The sequence below is a fragment of the Muscardinus avellanarius genome (assembly GCF_963383645.1).
Source record: "Muscardinus avellanarius genome assembly, chromosome: 7".
Taxonomy (NCBI): Eukaryota; Metazoa; Chordata; class Mammalia; order Rodentia; family Gliridae; genus Muscardinus; species Muscardinus avellanarius.
Window position 1 is genome coordinate 32,522,464 of NC_137793.1, and position 21,908 is coordinate 32,544,371.

General features: G+C 43.0%; 1 protein-coding gene across 2 annotated transcripts in view; it reads right to left on the minus strand.

The window, feature by feature from the left end:
• Nucleotides 1–18,058, minus strand: part of PDE6A (phosphodiesterase 6A) — a gene marked incomplete at both ends in the record, with an annotated part of 84,786 nt that extends 66,728 nt beyond the window's left edge. Inside the window, 4 exons of one of the 2 annotated variants that reach the window (XM_080698205.1) lie at nucleotides 580–720; nucleotides 2,358–2,447; nucleotides 3,037–3,189; nucleotides 17,585–18,058. In XM_080698205.1, coding sequence (XP_080554331.1) covers nucleotides 580–720; nucleotides 2,358–2,447; nucleotides 3,037–3,189; nucleotides 17,585–18,058 — 858 coding nt within the window. The remainder of the gene's footprint in view (nucleotides 1–579; nucleotides 721–2,357; nucleotides 2,448–3,036; nucleotides 3,190–17,584) is intronic. The other variant, XM_080698206.1, reaches the window with a different exon arrangement.
• Nucleotides 18,059–21,908: the final 3,850 nt, after the last annotated feature.

Genomic DNA, 21,908 nt, shown 5'->3' on the forward strand with positions numbered 1-21,908 from the left:
TAAATTGATAACCCAGAAACTTTGTTCCATAGCAGAAAACCAGCCCATGAGGTAGACGGATAAAGAAAGAGGAATGGAGAGCTGCTTTGGGACCATAGCTGGGGAACCTTGCTTTGGGTCCCACTGCCTTGCTTCTTTAGCTGCCATTTGGGCTACAAATCCTGCTCGAGTATTCTGAGGGACCCACTCTGCCTCTCCTCCAACTGAGCCCTGGCCTAGACAGGCCATAGGAAAGGTTTATGCCCAACTTCCAGCACATCTCCTGAGAATCCCTGAAGTTGGCAACTCCTTCTGGACTTTCAACCTATATAAACACTTCTTTATCGCTCTCAACCTCTTGCTTATGCTTTCTTTCCCAAATGAGCATGGAATGTATAACTACCGTCCCCCTTTACAGGCTGCGCTCTAGACGACCTGTTCCCTGGTAAAGGCCAGCGTGCCTCTCTCTCCTTTCACAGCCATGCAAACCGGCCCCTCCTCTGCCCTTTACAGCAGAATTTGTGACGAGACTCTGTAAGACTCAATCAGTAGGTCCATTTAAACTTTTCTTGGAAATATGTGTCCTTGAGGTCTTCTCACCTTTTGCTTGGTCATGTCTAAGAGACCCACAGAGTATCTGTCACAGTTGAGGAAGGCCCGCACCGTGTACAGGGCTTTGTGGAACTGTCTCTCGATGTCCGTTAGCTCTTCAAAGACTTTGCTTCCAGACCACAGCAGTATCTGAAGACACACACACACAAAAAAAAAAAAAAAAAAAAAAGGTATTTTGAGTTTTTGAGGCAAAAAGCAGTAGCTCACTTGGCTAGAGAAAAATAACAATTCTGTCAAGTTCTCTAGAGCTTATTTTGTTTAACTCTCACAAAAAACCAAGTAACTATAGGATAGGATGATTATTCAAGTTTGATAGATGGAGAAACTGCACCTTAGAAAGGTCAAGTAACTGACTGGCTTACATTGGGTTCAGATCTTTCCAATTCTTTTATCTCATAGGTTGCTAATAAAAAATCATAATAACAAGGGGCAGAGGAGGTAGCTCAGTGACAGAGGGCTTGCCTAGCATGCACAAGGCCCTACATTTTATTCTTAGCACTGTAAAAAAAATAATAATTGTACTAACAAACATTAATTGTTCAGTGTACTACAGCCCTCTATAAATTATCTCATTTACTACTTATAGCAATCTTTTAAGGGTGGTGCCATAATTATCCCCATCTTTCAAATGTAGAGACTGAAGCTTAGAAAGTCTAATTGAGGTGCTTGCTCAGGGTCTAGGAGCTCGTTAATGAGCCGGGATTCAATTCCAAGCTGACTTGAAAACTTGTATGTATAACTACTCTGGATACAACTTTACAAATATCCACTAGCTTATTAACACTGGGAATATTAGCAAGAGACTCTAAAATGACTCCCCAGTGCTTCCTACCATCTGCCCTGCCAGCCTTGACCACATCAGTGCCTCAGAAGAAGAACATATCCAGATAATGCTGTGTGGACACAAAACTATCAATGCCAATCTCGGTAACATGAGCAGGGAGGGAGAGGGAAACGGGGCGGGATCCAGAGGGAAACACATCAAGTGCTGTGCACGTATGTTCCCATCATCTGGACCTCATTATGATCTATAATTACAATGCACCAATAAGAGTGTATTTTTGTGTGTGTGTGTGTGTGGTACTGGGAATGGAACCCTTCTACCTCTGGGCTACACTCCCAGACCTATTTTTATATTTTTTATTTGGAAACAGGGTCTCTTAAACCAGCAAGGCTGGCTTCGAACCTGCGCGATCTTCCTGTCTCTGCCTCCCAAGCGTGTGGATTACAAGCGTGCACCACCACGCCCGGCATAAAAGTGTATTTTTAAAAAAGGATATGTTCTGCCAGGCATGGTGATGAACGCTTGTAATCCCAGCATCTGGGAGACTGAGACCAGAGGATCATGATTCGTGGACAGCTTCAGCTACTTAGTGAGGCCCTCTGCAACTAAGTGAGACCCTTTTTCAAAATAAAGAATAAAAAATAGGACAGGGGCTGATGCTCAGAGGTCAAATACCCTGGGTTCCATACCCAGACCCGCAAAAAAAAAAAAAAAAAAAAAAGGATATGTTCAAAGCTGGGTGTGGTGGTGCACACTTATAATCCCAGTACTTGGGAGGCTGAGACAGGAGGATCACATAAGTTCGAAGCCAGCCTCAGCTACTCAGTGAACTCTCAGCAACTTACTGACACCCTGTTTTTCAAATAAAATATAAAATAGGTCTAGAGGTATAGCCCAGAGATAAAAGGCTCCTGGGTTCCATCCCTAGTACCACACACAACAAAGGACCTGTCCAGTCCATTCCATAGAGTCAATCCCTTACCTGTCCACGTCGAGTCTCACAGTTGTGCAGGTAACTCAGGTGAAACACCTTCATGATTAGATTTGCAAAATTGAGGTACTTGAGAAGGATCTACAAATCAACAGCACAGGGGAAGCAAATGAGAAGGAGGAATCTCTCCTTCAGCCCCTCCACCGTCAACAGAATTCTGAATATTTACAAATCTTCATCAGAGGCAATTTGAGCAGACGGATCATATAAGGTAGACTCATAAAATGTTGTACTATGAGTATAAAACCCACAGAACATAGAATGTTTATATTAATAGGGGTATATTACGAAAAATAGCTACTAGTTATTGAATTTGATGTCCCTGTAGTTAATCACTTATGCCTGTTACCTGGTCATCACAAGACCACTTTCAGAAGATACTGTAAGAAAATCTCTAATTTACAAACAAGAAAGTAAACAGGTTCAGAAAAGTTAAGTGACTTGCACAAGTCAAACAGCGAGATATTGGAAGAGGCATTACCCCTCCAACTCTGATTTCAAAACCCAATGTCTTAAGCATTATCTTATCTCAGCTTCAGAAAATATCAAACCAAACCTCTGTCTCAGAGATGGGAAAAATGAGATAGGCCCAATAGCAAGAAATAGGAAACTTCACGAGCCAGGAGAATTGCCAGCATGGCCACCCCAGCACTTTTTAAAGTATCCTTACCTCTTCATCTGTCTTGGTAAAGTGGGGTTCCTCTACTTTATTCACAGCCATGATTATGGCCACCACATCCTTCCCATTCATTATGGGGGTAGCCAAGATGTTCTTGGTCTGGTAATCCGTGAGGTTGTCCACAAAGTCACAAAAGTGCTCATCCTGAAGGAAGGCAAAGACAAGCATGGGTAGGCAAATGAAGAGCAAGGACAATAAAACAACCTGGAGCCCCTTGTTGACAAAGAGAATAAAGACATTTCCATCTACTCTCCTTTGGCAAGGGTAGGTGACCAGAGATGATTCCTGTGATGGAAGCCTCCATGCACGCGCATGAGAAGGCCTGGGGCACCAGCCACTGAGGGCTATGGAGGAGATCTGTACAAAGCGCTGTGGTCCAGGGATGGGAGGGCGATAAAAGGGAGAATTGACTGGAGAGGGAGGGTAGAGAAGGTTTTTCTGAGGTCAGGACAATGAAGCCCCAGATAGAAACATGAGTGAGAGCAATGAGTGAGCATGATGACACTCGCTTGCAGGTATTGTCATTTGATCTGCATCATTTGTTTATTCATTTATTTATTGGTACTTGGGATTGAACCTAGGGACATCCGACAAAAGGATCTCACTAAGCTGCTGAGACTGGCCTCAAACCTACAAGTCTCCTATCTCAGCCTTCCAAGCACTGGGATTACAGGCATGCTCCATCACATCTGGCTTCATCATTTCATTTTAAGCCTCCCAGTAACCTATGACATGGGTAGCATTACTTTGTCTTACAGAGAGGGGACTGTAACTCAAAGCCACTGTTACTATGGTGGGGTGGGAGACTGTGTGGCTTTGGAACCTGTATTCAGCTCTGCTGCCTCTTATGAGAATCTGAATAAGGTTGGACTGAGATCCAGGTCACTGAACAAAAGGATATGTGATTTTCAACTTTTCTAGCAATTCAATTCTAGCACCACAAAGTCAGTCTAATGGATACCCACATCTTGATGGAAGCCCCACTACGTATCAGGCCTATGCCATGCACTGGAAATACGGGATGTCTAAGATTCAGGCCACTTGCAGATAAACAGTAGTACTTGAACTGTGGCAATTCAGAGGCACACCCCACCACCACCACCACACTAAAAGCAGCCTGGAAGGCCAGTGTAGACTGGTGCAGTCTGTGTGGGCAGAATGGAGAGACAGACCCTAGATTGTTGTCTTAAATGTGAAAGAATCCACCCTCCTGTTTCCTACTACCACAGTGAGCTTCTTCGGTATCTGTTGCCTGGGACATGAGTCAGCCCAAACACGCACAGCACATGCTGTTCTGGGAATGGAAATGTTTTTCCATTCCAATTCACAGAACTTTTCAAAAACGAAGTCTACAGAATCTTTGCCATGATTCAGAAATTCTGAGTGCGATGCTCCGCAGTTTTAAATTTCTTCCTGGTAGCATCGGATTAAGAAAGTGGGTAATAGCATTGTGGTTAGGGAAGCCTTTCAACCCAGGTGAAGGGTAAAGGAATTAGGAGAAGCCTGTATCGCTCTGCTTGAATTAGCATTTGCGGATTAGGGAAAATCTCTAAAGAGGCATTTGCCAAGAAGAGTTTTCTGTGTCATTCTCTAAGGACACTGATGAATTCCTGAGCACAGGTGGGGGTAGGGCATGCTCAGATTCATTCCCTGTGCACAGTTCAGCTCTGTGATATTTGCCTCTTTTGGGGGATACCTGGGCCTCACTCTACATCTGAAGCTCATCTGAAGCTCGCTCCCCCCTCTTATTTATTTATTTATTTTTTTGTACTGGAGATTGAATCCAGGGATGTCCTACCTCCAAGCTACATCCCCAACTCTCGTTTGTTTGTTTGGTTGCTTATTTTTGGTATTGGAGATTGAACCCAGGGGCATTCTACCTCTGAGCTACACCTCCCACCCTATTTTATTTTTATTTATTTATTTATTTATTTATTTGTTTGTTTGTTTATTTATTTGGTGGTACTGGGGTTCCTGGAAGCCCTTCTACCTCCGGGCTACACTCCCAGACCTATTTTTTTTTTTTATATTTTTGAAACAGGGTCTGTTAAACCAGTGCGGCTGGCTACGAACCTGCGCCATTCTCCTGTCTCCTCCTCCCAAGCGCGGGGATTACAAGCATGCGCCACCACGCCTGGCTTATTTTTATTTTGAAACAAGGTCTCACTAGGTTGGTGAGAGTCTCACTACTTGCTGAGACTGTCCTCGAATCTGTGATCCTCCTGTCTCAGCCTCCCAGTTCTGGGAATACAGGCGTGCGCCAACGTATCTATCTCCTCTTTTAAATCTTTTGTTGTTGTTGTTTTGAAACAGGGTCTCACTAACTTGCTGAGGCTGGCTTTGAACATGTGCTCCTTCTGCTCAGCCTTCCAACACGAGGATCACAGATATGCACCGACATGCCAGGCTAGATGTACAAATCCACCAGAATCTTCTTCTCCACTGCATTCTCAGCCCTAAAACTCCTTCACAAGTTCTCTAGCTACACAATTATTGTCAACCCGGTGTTCAGTATGTAAAGTGTTCCAAATAACCATATCGTAAAACCTCAGGTGATCAGAGCAGAAGATAAAACCATTTGTTTGTTTGTTCATTTGTTGTGGATTGGGGATTGAATCCAGGGGCATTTTACTTCCAAGCTATAACCCCAGACCTATTTTATCATTTTAATTAATTAATTAATTTTTATTTATTTATATATTTTTGTGGTACTGGGGATGGAACCCAGGGGCATTCTACCTCTGAGCTACATCCCCAGCCCTATTGTTTTCGTCTTTAATTTTTTTATTTTATTTTATTTTTGGTGGTACTGGGTTCCTGGAAACACTTCTACTTTCAGGCTACACTCCCAGACCTATTATTTTATATTTTTATTTGGAAACAGGGTCTCTTAAGCCAGTGCGGCTGGCTTTGAACCTGAGCGATCCTCCTGTCTCCACCTCCCAAGCACAGGGATTACAAGCGTGTGCCACCACGCCTGGCTAGTCTTTTATTTTTGAAACAGGGTCTCACTGAGTTGCCAAGTCCTTCACTAAGTAGCTAAGACTGTCCTTGAACCTCAGAGTCTCTGCCTTGCCTCCCGAATGCTGGAATTACAAGCATGTGCCACCATGCTTGACTATCCTTTTTTATTTAGAAACAGGATCTTACTAGAGAGCCTCACTAAGTTGCTGAGGCTGATCTTGAACCTGTGATCCTCCTGTCTCAGCCTCCCAAGTACTGGGATTATAGGCATGCGTTACCACACCCAGCTAGAACTTTAAAGCCCAGGAATCAGAGGGCCAGCTAGGAAAAATGTGGTAATTCAGTCACTGAGTTAGTTTTTTTTGTTTTGTTTTGTTTTTTTCCTGGTGATGGGGATTGAATTCAGGGGCATTCTACCTCTCAGCTGCACTCCTAGCTCTATTTTATTTTTTATTTTGAAACAGAGTCTTGCTAAGTTGCTTAGTCTTGCTAAGCTGCTAAGTTGCTGAGACTGGCTTTGAACCTGCAATCCTCCTATCTCAGCCTCCCAAGTACTGGGATTACAGCCGTGCACCACCACGTCCAGCTATTCAGTTAGTAACAGAATACCTTCTATATGCCAGGCACTACTCTGGACCCTGGAGCCACAACAAAGAAGGAAGGACTCTTGACCTGGTGACACTAGCTTTTAAATGGAGGAGACAGACAAAAAATAAGTAAATAACAAGGATTGTCCCTCCAGTGTGTGGACATTGCTTTGAAGGAAGTAAACTGGGTGATGCTGTAGGACGTGAGGGAAGGGATGGCAGGCAGAAGCCACTGTACTAACCATGGTGGACAGGGAAGCTTTTCTGGGGACATACTGCCCCACTGGGAGCTGAAAGATCAAAGGATCCAGGATGGGAAGTGCATTCCAAGGAGTGAGAGAATGCAAAGGCTGGGATGGGGAAATGAGCCTGGTAGATCTGAGTGACAGAAGGATCAGGGTACCTGAAGTATAGAGAGGGAGAGGGAGAATGGATGGTGAGGAAGTTAGAGAGGTGGGCGGGGCTAGATCCAGCAGGGCCTTGGAGGCTACAGCAAAGAGTTTAGATTTTAAAATGCAATGCAAGGACTTCCGGGAAGATGGCGACCAAGAAAAGCGGGGCTTAAGAGCCCCGATAACAACTAATCTCCATTACCACAAAATCAGCGCCTTTCATAGCCAGAAAACACCATCACCAGAGAAATAAAAAAATCACCAGGCTCCAGAGAGAAAGCGGACTGAGAACAGAGCTCAGAGCCACAGAGCAGATACACCGGCCTCACGCCCGAGGATGTGGCAGCAGCAGCGCCATACTGCCGGTGGCAGTGGCGACTTCACCGGATGGCTACAGCAAGCTGAGGTGAGCCGCTGCAGAACAGCCAGGCGGGATCTTTCGGTGCAGGAAGCATCTAAAGCTACCAGTGGCTGAGCTCAGCACACGCTGCAGGGACTCAGAGTGGAACTCAAAACCAAGAAAAAATATGCCAGCCTCACGGCCGAGGGCGTAGCAGCGGCGCCATATTGCCACCGGCGGCAGCAGCAGAGAATTCACCGAATTCAGTACAGCTACATCTGCGTACTCAAGAACAGTGAGTCAAATTGCGGGCCACAGAGGAGAAATCCCAGTACTGTACTCCCTGGGACTTGACCCAGTGGGGGAAGGGCGGTGGCAGTGATATCACACCATAGGAGAACGCCCAAACTGGCACCCCCCACAGTCTAAAGCAGCCTCTATCGACTCCCTGGGTCGGAGACTCTGTGATACAACCCAGTAAAGGAGTAGTGGGGTCTGAGATACTACAGACTCGAGATCCAGAACACCTTAAGTGAAGTCATAGTGACCCAAGGGAAGAACCCAGAGAAGGCACAAACTTCCTAAATCATGGGAAAGAGGAATAATACTGGAGCAATGAATGCCCACAACCCCACAACATCAGAACCCGATAAAACAGAAAATCAGAGATTTCTAGAAGATCAAATCAGGAAAATAACTGTAGAAATAATAGAGGTGCTTCGAAAAGAACTCAGAGAGAGCCAAAAAGAGATAAAGGATGCAATTAATGAAGTAAAGGCCTCAATTCAAAGTACAAACAACCGATTAGACCACATGGAGAACAGAATCTCGCTCTTAGAAGATGATCATTCCAAAAATGAACGCATAGTTTCTAATCTAGGAAAAAATATCCGACAGCAGGAATCTGATATTGAAGAAATATGGCCCCATTTTAAGAGAGCTAACCTAAGAATAATTGGAATAGAGGAGGGAAAAGAAAGTGAAACCAAAGGGATCAACAATCTCTTCAAGGAAGTAATAGCAGAAAATTTTCCAAACATAGAGCAAGAGGTTGATACACAGGTCCAGGAAACTTATAGAACTCCCTTTAGACAGGATCGGAGAAGAGGATCCCCACGCCACATAATTGTCAAAATGACCAATGTGGAAGCCAAGCAGAGAATCTTAAAGGCAATAAAAACAAAGGGCCAAGTGACATTCAGAGGCAAACCAATTAGAATCACTCCAGACTTCCCAAACCAAGTCATGAGAGCCAGAAGGGCTTGGAGTAACATATTCCAAACTCTGAAAGAAAACAACTTCCAGCCAAAAATTTCCTACCCAGCAAAACTTTCTATCAAATTAGATGGAGAAATAAGAAGCTTCCATGACAAACAGAAACTGAAGGAATTTATGTCTTCAAAACCAGCACTAGAGAAAATAGTCAAAGAGATTAACTACAAAGAAGAAATAGGTAACACACACCAGAACCAGAGAAACAAGAGTTTCCATCCAACAGACAACTAAGACTGGTTATCTGCGGAGATTCATTATTTATGTTAGTCTTTTACCTATCTCTAAATGGTATTGTTTGCCTTTATTGTTGTTAATTTTTAGGATTTCTAGTTGGAATATTAATATACCTTCAGATATAACATTTGGAAATATTTTATCCCATTCTATTAGTAACTGTTAACTCTGTTTACATTGTCTTTGGATATACAATATTTTTTTTTATTTTTTAGGGAGTTTGTATACTCTTCTGTTGCCTGTGCCATTGAAATCATATCCAAGAAATCACTGCCAATTTCAATGTTGTGAGGTTTTATGACCCAGATTTTCTCCTAAAAGTTTATAGTCTTAAGATTTATATTTAGGTCTTTTATCTATTTTGAGTTAATATTTGTATATGGGATTAGGAAAGGGTCCAACTTTATTCTTTTCCATGTAATTATTATGTTTCAACAATATTTAGTTAAAAGATTATTATTTCCACCACCAAATGTTCGTGGAAACCTTGTCAAAAATAACTTGACGATATAGGGAAGAATTTAGCTCTAGGCTTTTGTTTAACTCCAATGGTTTATATATCTGCCTTTAGAATAGTACTACACTGTTTCAATTATTGTAGCTTTATATGGTTTGAAATCAGAAAATATATATCTTCTAGCTTTGTTCTTTTTCAAGATCGTTTTGGGTATCTAGAGTCCATTTTCCATATTAGGATAGATTTTTTTTCTGAAAAATAAATATATAAATATATGATAGTTTCACCTAAAAAAATAGAAAAAAATATTCTCTGGTAAGAAAGAAAGTAAAAAGAAATATTGAAATGTTATCTTTAAGTCATCAAAAGCTTGGTATCAGACAAATGAAACTGTTATGTGAGATTATCATTTTTAATTTTGGATAAATTGCTATAATACTAGATGTCAACCACTAAGCCAAGCATGGGAAGGAGGGATGGGGAGAGAATGGGGTGGGGTTCGAGTGGGGGCTGACTGGGCAATGTGTGCATGTATGTCTACAAAAGTTTGTATCCCACTATGATGTATGAATACAGTGCACCAATTAAAAAAAAATGCAATGCAACCCTGCTTCTTATTCCTGATTCCCCAATGTCCCCTCAGAGCTACTATTTATTGAATAATAATGATGCACCAGGCCTATACAATTTACATATATTATCTCATCCACTCACATCAGCCCTGCCACAAAGAATTGTCATCTTCTTTCTTTTTAGACAACTCCCTTTCAGGTAAGTGGCACAGCCACTCCATTCATTCATTCACTTCCTGGTTTATTCATTGATTCATTCATAGTTACTGAGCTATGTCTGTGTCAGGCATTGACTGGGTATACCAATAACATGAGTTGTTCTTACTGGGTTTTTCCAGGTTAGTGGAGTATCATGCAAAACATGAATCCATAATATGAGGTAGAACTCCACAGAATGGGAGGTAATGTGGGGTTCCAGATAGAAAGGAACTTGTCCTGTGATTGGCTTCTTTTATTTAAAAAATTTTTTTTTTGGTGGTACTGGGGTTCCTGGAATCCCTTCTACCTCCGGGCTACACTCCCAGACCTATTTTTACATTTTTATTTGGAAACAGGGTCTCCTAAGCCAGCACGCGTGGCTGGCTTCGAACTTGCGCGATCCTCCTGTCTCCGCCTCCCAAGCGCAGGGATTACAAGCGTGCGCCACCACGCCCGGCTATTTTAAAATTTTTTATTTAAAAGTTTTTATCAATAAAAATTGACAAAATGTCAATAAAGATTAACTTTATTTTAAAATTTTTTGTTTTTTTTATTTTTATGTGGAACATATTAAAAATGGCATATATTCAGACTGTGCTTGGTTCTCTTTCCCCCTCTTTCCCCTTCCCCCCTCCCAACAATGAGTGTCCAGGTTAACCATGCTATATTAATTCTTTTACACATATTCAGATGTAGCTCCTACATTAATTAACCTCAGAAGAGATGCTTCACAAAAGAAGAGATACAAATGGCCAATAGCCAGCGAGGCTGGGATCAGAGCCTGCCACAAGACAAGGCTGGTGCTTGGGTCTCCGAGTCCAGGATCGGAGCCTGCTGAGGGGTGAGGCCAGTGCCGGGGCCAGCAAGGTTGGGATCGGAGCCTGCCATGAGGAAAGGTTGGTGCTGGGGCCAACAAGGCTGGGATTGGAGCTTGTCATGAGGTGAGGCTGTAGCTGGAGCCAGCATGGCCAGGATAGGAGCTTGCCTTAAGGCAAGGCCAGCGCTGGGGCCTCTGAGGCCAGGATCAGAGCCTGGCATAAGGTAAGGCTGGTGCTGGAGCCAGCAAGGCTGGGATAAGAGTCTTCTGGGTGGCCAGGCCAGTGCTGGGGCCTTCAAGAGTGGGATCGGAACTTGAAATGCAGCATACACAGAGAAATATCACAGAAAATAAAAAAATCAGATGCTTTCCCTAATATGCAAAAACTAGGAAGAAATGGGCAATAGGAGGAAATCTGGTTGAAGAAAGGGCCCTATGGAGGAGCAATTAAGGTGACCAATCAGAGGGGATGGGATGGGGGGAAGATGGAATCTCTTTAAAACACATGATGTACATAAACAAATATATCAAAGCTAATCACTAAATCAAGCATGGTATTGAGGGAGGGGGAGGTAATAGGATGGGGATTGGATAAGGGCTAATTGGATCATGTGTACTTGGATATCCTCACAAGTCTTGTATTCCATTGTGATGTTTGACTACAATGCACCAATAAAAATATATTAAATAAAACAAATGGCCAATAGATACATGAAAAGATATTCAACATCATTAGCCATCAGGGAGATGCAAATCAAAACTACCCTGAGATTCCATCTAACCCCAATCAGAGTAGCAAGCATAAAGAAATCAAATAACAAATGCTGGTGAGGATATGGGGAAAGAGGAACTCTTTTACAATGTTGGTGGAGTGCAAGCTAATTCAGACGCTATGGAGATCAGTGTGGAGATTCCTTAGAAAACTGGGAATGGACCCACCATATTATCCGGCTATACCACTCCTGGGTCTTTGTCTAAAGGGGCTGAAGTCAGAGAACTACAGTAACATATGCATACCCATGTTCATAGCAGCACAATTCATAATAGCCCAAATATGGAACCAACCTAGGTCTCCATCAACAGATGAATGGATTGCAAAATTATAGGAAATACACACAATAGAATTCTACTCAGCTATAAAAAAAGAACAAAATCATGTCATTTGCAAAAAAGATGGAAAGTCCTGGAGAACATTATGTTGTTAGATCAGCCAAGCACAGAAAGAAAACGGACATATGTTTTCTCTAATATGCCCAAACTAGGAACTATTAGGAATACCAGAGGGACTCCAGATAATGGAGGGGAAACCTCAGCAAAGCTAGAGTGGAAGGATAGGAAAGGAAGATGGCTGAGGTTGATTAATGGAGGAGCTTCATCCAAATATGTGGTTGGCTTTAAGAACTACTCTGAGCTGGGCATCGTGGCACACGCTTGGAATCCTAGTACTTGGGAGGCTGAGACAGGAGGATCTCAGGTTTGTGACCAGCCTCAGCTACTTAGTGAGGCCCTCTGCAACTTAGCAAGACTCTGTTTCAAAATAAAAAATAGGGCTGGGATGTAGCTCAGAGGTAGTATGCCCCTGGGTTTAATCCCCAGTACTGAAGGAAAAAAAAAAAAAAGCTACTCTGTACATTGTCAGTAATTTAAGCCCCTCTGAGTCTCAATTTCCCCTCTGGTGAAATCAGAGTGATGAATCGGGTCCTCCTAGAGGTTTCTCTTGTCCAGTTTACTGGGTGGGTGAACTGTGAGCCTTAGAATGACTGTCCTCTAGGGTTCCGCCTTCAGCAAGGAAGTCCTGGAGAGAGGCTGCATTTATTCCTTCACTCAGTCACCTACAATCAGTACCTACTCTGTCCCAGTCACTGGGCAAGATGCCAGGGACCAGTGGAGAATGAGGCAGGTAGAGACAGCCTCCTGAGCTTTTCTCTAGGAGAAAGAATTATAGCTTAATTCACAATTAAATATCTAAGGGTAAACAGGGTTTCCATATTTAACAAGTGAAAATACAGGATGCCCAATTAAATTTTAATTTCAGATGAATAGCCGGGCATGGTGGCGTATGCTTGTAATCCCAGCACTTGGAAGGCTGAGACAGGAGGATCGCACAGGTTTGAAGCCAGCCTCAGCTATTTAGTGAGGCTCTCAGCAACTTAGTGAGACCCTGTTTCCAAATAAATTATAAAATAGGGCTGGAGTGTAGCCCGGAGGTAGAAAACCCCTGGATTCCACCCCTCTGTACCACAAAAATAAATAAATAATTTCAGATGAATAATGTATCATTTTTAGTTGTATGTCCTAAATATTGCATGAGCCTATTTATACCAAATACTATTCTTTATTAATATAAAACTCAAATGTAAATGGTATATATATTTTCAATCCTAATCCTGAATCTTCATAAGGAGAGCACAAGGATAAGTAGAAATTTGCTAAGGGAAGGGAGAGAGGTTATTAGAGCACTGGAAAACTCCTGGTTTCACATTTTAACAATGGCAGTGATTGTAAACTTGCCTTGGGTTTTGTGGGCACTGATGGCTAAAAGTCTGACTTGGTGCTTGTTCAGGGCCAACCCATCCCTAGTCCACACCATCTTCTTTCTCTTCCACCCAACTTCTAGTTACTATTTGGCAGCCAAGACTGTATCTTACCAAAAGCCAAGAACTGAGTAAGTTTTCCCAAGGAGGACAGAAGAAACAACACATAAATCCTGAGTAGTAAGGCTTGCTGGCCTGAAGTGACTTCACCCAGACATCAAGGCTTCCAGGGAAGAGTAGGCGTGGCTTCTAGGGTAAACTTGAAGGGCTGAACAGGAGGCATCATCAGTCTATCCCTTAACACAGAGGTTCAGCAAACCCTGGATCTTTGGAATCAGAGAACCTTCCTAAATCCTTAACCACAGAAAGCCAGAGTCTGAAGATTCTTTCACCACCTCTGTTCTCTGTTTTCCCACCAACAGAATCTAGGCTAAAAGCCCCGGGAGGGCAAAACTAGATTCTTCTCCATATTACACACAGAATTTCATGCAGCATCTGTCACTTAGGAAAAATTCTGAACAACAACAACAACAAAAATAGTAATAATAACAAGGAATAGGAGAGCTGTCTATGCAAGCCATTACAGTGTGCTAAGAACTGTTAGATGAGAAATAATTCTCTCCTTTAACCCTTTGAGGTAGCTGCTATCACTTTTTGGGATATCAGCCAGATAGGCTAAAGAATAGGCCATAATCTTAGAAAGTGACATGAGTCACACTCAGATCCGATCAAAGCATCAGATCGTAACTCCGCTCTATGATTAGAAATAACCTTTCTAGAAAGCCTTCAAGCCTTCAAATTATAGATAAGGAGGAAGTAGAGAATAGCAGAGGAGTAAAGTCAAAGGCTAAAGGCCAGAGTGCCTAGGTTTAAATTCTTTGTCTGCTACTTTTTATCTGTGTGATCCTCTGCAAGATACTTAAACTTTCTGGGTTTCAGTTGCATCATCTATAAGACAGAGTTAATAAGAGTTATGACATAAGATTGTTATGAAGGTGAAGTGGGTAAGACAATCCATACTGGCTACAATTTTTTGTTGTTGTTGTTTTTGTTGGTACTAGAGATTGAACTCAGAGACATTCTACTATCTCTAAGATACACCCCCAGCCCTTTTATTATTGTTGTTGTTATTGCTTATTTAGAAAGAGGATTTTACTTAAGTTTCTGAAGCTGGCCCTGAACCTGTGATTCTCCTGCCTCAGCCTCTCAAATACTGGGATTACAGATGTGTACCACCATGGCTGCTTATAAGGCTACAATTAAAATCTGGAGAAAATTGAATGGGAAACAGACTCCAATCCAGTTGGATGAAGCTTCCTGAAAGAAAGGCCCTCACCCTGGATGCCCAAAGAGAGATTGATGCCAATAAGGTAGTGTTATAGTTAGATATAAAATGTCCCCTAAAGAGCTCATTTATTTATATTCAGGGTTGATATGAGTCATGAGGGTTATAATCCCAGAAGTGGATAAATCCATTGTAATGGGTTTACCTGGGTCGTATCCAATAGGCCAGCAGCGTGTGGCTGGAGGAGGTGGTCCCTGGTAGTGTGGCCTTGGAGATTATAGATGGCTTTTCCTCCCCTACTCTCACTCTCTCTCGCTTCCAACCTCTTCTATGATATAAAGAGCTTGGGCATATGCTCTCCCTCCACCTCCCACTGCCATGTCCTGAGATCCTCAACCCTCAGAATCACATGGACTAAACTTGAAACTGTAAGAAAATAAATCTTCTTTCCTCTAAACTGCATGATCAATCTTTAGGTTATAGCTACAAGAATGCTGATAGATGTAGGGAGTCTGCCCAGCATGTTTCCCTCAGAGGTCTGAGCTGGGGCTTGATCAGTAGGAGTGAAGTCCTGGCTTGCCCCTAACTCTTTGGTGACTTTGAGCAGGCCCCCCCTTTTTTTTTTGGTGGTACTGGGGTTCCTGGAAACCCTTCTACCTCCGGGCTACACTCCCAGATCTATTTTTTATACTTTGTTAGATTTGGAAACAGTGTCTCTTAAGCCAGCACAGCTGGCTTTGAACCTGCGCGATCCTCCTGTCTCTGCCTCCCAAGCACAGGGATTACAAGCATGCGCCACCATGCCCAGCTGAGCAGGCCCCTTTTGCAGGTCTCCAAGGTTTAGTTTCCTTAATGGTTAAATAAAGCAGTTAGATAATATGATCTCTGACCCACTCCCTCCTTTAACTTAATCTGAAATAAGGAAAGAAATAAGGCAAGGACAAAGTCACAAAATGTCCAGGGACTGAAACTGGAAAATAGCTGAACACAGGCTCCTGGCTTGACCAGTGCAACAGAAGATGAGACCCACCATGGGCCTGCCATTATGGGGCAAACATTCTTCTGGATGAGACAGGGATTAAAACAAGATTGCATATTACTTGACTGTGAGTCTTTCATGCTGTGTTTACTGACCACCTGCTTTGTGCCACACAGTGTGCTGGATCCTGAATCAATTCTGGTGAATAAAGCAGACATGGTCCTTGGTCCCAGAGCTTATTGTGATAAATGATTTCAGGAAGGGGACTAAAACAGGGGGCTCAGGAAGGGTCTTCCTGAGGAAGTGACTTTTAAGTTGAGATCTGAAGAATGGATGGGATTTGGCCTTGTCAGATGGCCATGTGAACAACTGCACTTCAGCCTTTAAAAGTGTCCAGAGAGAGGAAGTGATTTGCATATGGTGATCAAAGAGGTCTTTGTCAGAACTACCAGCAGAATCCTGTGGACCACTGCACTCTTAAAAACAGAGTATTTAACCAAGTCACCAATGTTAACAATTCCATCAACAAGAAAGTCAACCATCATGCCTCTTGATATAAAGCCCAAAGAAAAACATTATCTCAGTGATAGTCCTGTCAAGGACACAAGACTTGGATCCAATCATAAAATATTAGACAAGGCCAAATGCAAGAATGTTTCTGCAAAATATTTGGTCAACCTTCAAATACACTAGAGCCATGCAAAACAATGACAAATTGAGGACTATTTCATATTCAAGTAGATTAAAGAGACAGACCTAGATAGGCATGGTTAATACTATTGGCCAAATTGAATATGAACTGCTTGTTAGATAATAGTGTCCTATCAATGTTGCATTTCCTGAATGTTATCATTGTACTATAGATATGTAAGAAATATCCTTGTTAAAAATGAGAGAGTGAAATGGGACCTGGTAGTACATGCCTGTAATCCCAGTACTTGGGAGACAAAAAGATCCCAGGTTCAAGGCCAACCTCAGTAACCTAGCAAGATCCTGTTTCAAAATTAAAAATAAGCCAGGTATGGTGGCACACATTTGAAATCCCAGTACTTGGGAGACTGAGACAGGAGGATCACAGGTTCATGGCCAGCGTCAGCTACTTAGTGAGGCCCTCCACAATTTAGTGAGACCCTGTTTCAAAATAAAGAATAAAAATAGGGCTGGGGGTATAGCTCAGAGATAGAATATACCTGGGCTCAATCCCCAACACCACAAAAACAAAATAAATAAATAAATAAATAAATAAATAAATAAATAAATAGGGCTGGAGGTATAGCTCAGAGACAGAATGCCCTGGATTCAATACCAAGAGAAGAAGAAGAAAGAGGAGAATGAGGAGAAGGAGGTAGAGGAGGAGGAGGAGGAATATAGAGTGAATTAATTATTTAGGAACAAAAGAGCATGATATCAGCCAGGCATGGTGGCGTATGCTTGTAATCCTAGCATTTGGGAGGCTGAGACAGGAGGATCGCAGTTCATGGACAGCCTCAGCTACTTAGTGAGGCTCTTTGCAACTCAGTGAAACCCTGTTTCAAAATAAAGAATAAAAAATAGGGCAGGTGGTGTAGCTGGGAGGTCGAATGCTCCTGGGTTCCACCCCTAGTACTGCATAAAAAAAAAAAGAGCATGATATCTACATTTTCTCCCAAATGGGTCAGAAAATTGGAGAGAGAAATCACATGTGGCCAGATGCTAATTATTGGTAAATTTAGATGAAAATATACAACTTTTATACTTAAACTCCTTTGCTAAATTTGAGTTTTTTCAAAATAAAAGTTATATACTAATGAATAGAGGCACCATGTTATCACCAGCCCAGTCTTGGTGGCCAGCAGCTCCCCAAACCACTTTCATTCCAAACCCCAGGGACTAATGCCTCCTGCCCTCTCTCATGGGGGAGAGTACCTCTTCTGTGTTGGGGACATTGGCGATCTTTTTGGAGTGTGCAACATGGCCCACAACGCCCATGTCCAGAGGAAAGACGATCTCCGAGTCAGGCATCACCAGGCAGTCCTCAAGGATAGCATCCTTGTGGACATTGAAGAGTCGGGTGGCTAGCTCTGCGATGCCGTTGCGGGTCCTGTACATGAACAGGCTCATGCGATCTGCCTTCAGGAGGAAGCACAGCTTCTTCATGACATTGAAGGTACATTTCTCTGCCTGTAAATTCTCCTGAAAGTCCCGAAGCAGATCAAAGATGATTTCACTCTCCTCCACACTGCTCAGCGAGTGGTATTTGCTGAAGTCCACGGCGGCCTCCTTGGCCCCGAGGAGGTCTGAGATGACCTTGGCCCGGTAGCGGAGATTGTAGTACTGCTTGGCAAAGCCAATATTGGAGTCCAGGAACTTCTCCACCTCCTCTGCTGTCACCTCACTCATGGCTGGGAGTCACTCTGGCTATTTCTGTGGAGAGGCTGAGACTGAGGCCTTCTGAGAGCAGTTCTGCAGACTGTGGCAAGTTGAGTCAGAATGTGCTCTGCTCCAATCTGGACTCCTCTGGGTCTTGTCTGTAAATCTCACTGAGAAGGCCACACAGGAGCAGGGGCAAGCCTGGGAGATTAAGTCATTAATATTTTCCGATAGTAAGGATTATGAGGATCAGAGTGTTCCAGATGCTGCTGGGCCCCAGGTGGGAGGTGAGAGTTCCTCTAAGAGCCAAGAAGAGATTTCTGTGCAGAGATGGAGGAAGATTTAAAAATCATTCAAGTGGAGGTTGCAAGTGGCAACACGGGAACAACCTTCATGGCAGTTCCCTTACACTATTGACATAGAAGCTTAATACTGCTTAGGAGACCTAGCGTCTCTAGGTGAATCAGAATATGTTACAACCCTGTCCAAAATCCTTCATGGCAGAAATGGCCAGAGCACAGAGATGACTGCCTGCCAGCCTCCCTATGCCCTTCCTTCTTACCTCAACCTCCTGATCCTCCATCCCTAAAGCCTCCCCAGTACTTGCCTTGAGTTTGCAAAGGAACCCCTCAGCTTGCTTCCTTCATATACATTATGGGTCCAACACCTGTGGGCCCTGATATCACAACCTCTGCACGGAAATTTTTATCAGGTTTAGATTTTATATTTATTTACGGTACTGGAAATTGAACCCAGGGGCATTTTAACTCTGAGCTACAGCCCCTAGTCCATTTTTATTTTATTTTTTTATTTTGAAGCAGTCTTGCTAAATTACTGCAGGCTGGCCTCAAAATTTTAATCAGCCTGCCAGGCGTGGTGGCACACGCTTGTAATCTCCGCACTTGGGAGGCAGAGACAGGAGGATCGCGCAGGTTCGAAGCCAGCCTTTCTGGCTTAGGAGACCCTGGTTCCAAATTTAAAAATATAAAAAATAGGTCTGGGAGTGTAGCCTGGAGGTAGAAGGGTTTCCAGGAACCCCAGTAAACCAAAAAAAAAAAAAAATTTAATCAGCCTGTCTCAACCTCCCAAGTACTGGGATTACAGGCATGTGCCACTGCACCCAGCTTTCTCTTGGTACTTCATTGTGCATTCTTTGGCTCCAGCCTGTGTCTTTTTGGGTTGTCTGTCAGAAATTCACACCAATGGTCCATAGGATGTCAACTCCATTGAATCTCAAAATACCAGAATCTTCACTGAAATGTCCCTTCTGCACACCAGAAAGGTTTAAGGGCACTTTTCTTTCTGGATGAACTTTACTTTGCCTTCCTTGACATCTCTACATTGTAAACATTGGCCTCTCTATATTATAAACACTGTGGAATGTATAATTATAAACAGTTGCTGAGACTCTGAACTTTGTAGATGAACTTTATTGAAAAGTAGAGTACATTCTTTATTATAGAGCATAATAAAGCCTTGAGACACTGGACCCATTTAGCACTATGTACAAAGGTGCCCACTTGCCCAACGGTAAACCTTTTGACTTCTAACACTGCTCAGAAGTCAGGACGAGATTTGAATTCAACATTATGTTCATAATATTAATCTAGATTGCTGTGAGTATTGGTAGTTTATTCATTCTCCTTGCTCTAGGGCATGCCATTGTGGTAGTACACACTTGTAATCCCAGTACTTGGGAGGATGAGACAGGAGGATCACAGAACCACACACACAAAAAAAGTGGTGCCACATGCCTGTAATCTCAGTATTTGGGAGACTGGGACAGGAAGATTGAAAGTTCAAAACCAGTCAGACATGGTGGCACACGCTTATAATCCCAGCATTTGGGAGGCTCAGACCAGAGGATTGCGGTTCACGGACAGCCTCAGCTACTAAGTGAGCCCCTACACAATTTAGTGAGACCCTGTTTCAAAATAAAGAATAAAAATAGGACAGGGGGTGTAGCTCAGAGATCAAATGCCCCTGGATTCCACCCCCAGATCCACACAAAAAAAGGAAAGGAAAGAAAAGAAAAGAAAAGAAATTTCAAAACCAGCAACCTAGCAAGACTCTGTTTCGTGTGCGTGCGTGTATGTTACTGTGGTGGAAACCAGGGGCATTCTACTTCTGAGATATACTTTCAACCCTATTTCATTCTTTATTTTGAAACAGGGTCTCACTTGTAACATTGAAATTGAGCTGGGGAGTCGCGAAGGAGGTAAACACTAGCCAGGTTATCAAAAACTGCTGCTTTAATCAAACCCGGTGCCTTCAGGCCAGGTCTGCCGCCTGTGGGGGAAGGGACTGATGACCCACATGGTCAGCAGAGTTAGTCGGTTGCTAGAGTCACAGTGGCAGAGAGGAAGTCAATTAGATAGCCGGGTCTTGGGGTGGGGCTAGAATGCCCGTCCTCTCACGACATCTGTAGTCTTGTGACCTCTAGAGTCTGCCTCGCGATGCCTGGAGTCTTGACAACCTGGAGTCTTGTGATATCTCCACTTCTGGCTTCCAGGGTTCAGCCTCCTGTCCCTGTTGCGGGGTCCTGTGGGGGAAAGAAGGCACCCGACCTATCATCACTGTGTTGCCGAGGACTTCACTAAGTTGCTGAGCCTGGCCCCGAATCTGTAGTCCTCCTGTCTCAGCCTCCCAAGTACTGGGATTACAAGTGTATGCCACTACACCTGGCTGACTGTTTCTAAATTAAAAAAATAATAAAATAGGTCTGGAAGTATAGCTTGAAGATAGAATGTCCTGGGGTTCAATTTCCAGGACAAAAATAAATAAAAATAAAAATCCTGACATTACTAGATCTTCAGAATTTGGCCTTAGTACTTTCTTAGTGTGTTTTCTATAATCTCTTTAAACATATTCTAAGCTCTGTCCTAATAGTTTTTGTTCTTTAAGATCTTAGAATTTTTGTTGTGTTCTCTACCTGCTCCTGATCTTTGGTTCAAATGCCATTACCTCCATGGATTCTTCTTTGAGGCCCCTAAGTAAATTTCTTTCCTACTGGGATCTCCCAAACTATTGGCTTTTTTCTCTTTATTGGGAATTTCTGCAGTCTACGTTGTATTACTTCTGCACATCTTTACGTTCATCAAAGTCAACTTTCTTAAGTATAGAATTAAAATTTTGTCTACCTGTTACTTTTATTAAAAAAGCAAGATTTTGCTGTGTTCCTCAGGCTGGTCTTAAACTCCTGGGCTCAAGTGATCTTCCTGCTTCAGTCTCCTGAATAGCTGGATTTAGAGAAATATACTACCACACCTGGTTTATTCTAAGAAATCTCCCAGCTTAGGTCCTTTTCCATTGTATGCTCACCAAGCCTAGTTCTGGGTAGGAATATAAGTAACTGTATTGCAGGTAAATCTCCTTTTACTTCATTTTTCAATATGCTAGAATAAAAAAGGCCACACTGTTGAAAACTTGGTCCTCAGTGTGAAGGGATTGAAGTGGTGGAACCTTTAAGAAGTGGAGTCCCATGGAAGGTAATTAGGTCATGTATCCCCTCTGAATCGATTAAAGCTGTCTTGAGGGACTGGGTCCGGTTCTTGGGACCAGATAATTCCTATGAGAATGGGTTGTTATAAGCAAGCTGGGCACCACCCTCTTTTGTCACCATTTCGAACCAGCTTGGCTATGTACACAGTACAAGTTAAGTGGTAATTATCTGCAAGCAGACAAACTTCCTGGGACCGGATGGGACCGAAAGCTGGACGTTGACGACCTCCTATTCCCCCTGAAATGTTTACCTTGACCCTCCCTTAACCTGGCCAGTGCCTGCTATCTAAACCTAGCTTGAGTTCTCCTTTCCCTAAAACTTACCTTGTGATCCTAAGCTTAACTTCTGCCCTCCTTGTCCTTTGTTTTGTTTAAACAA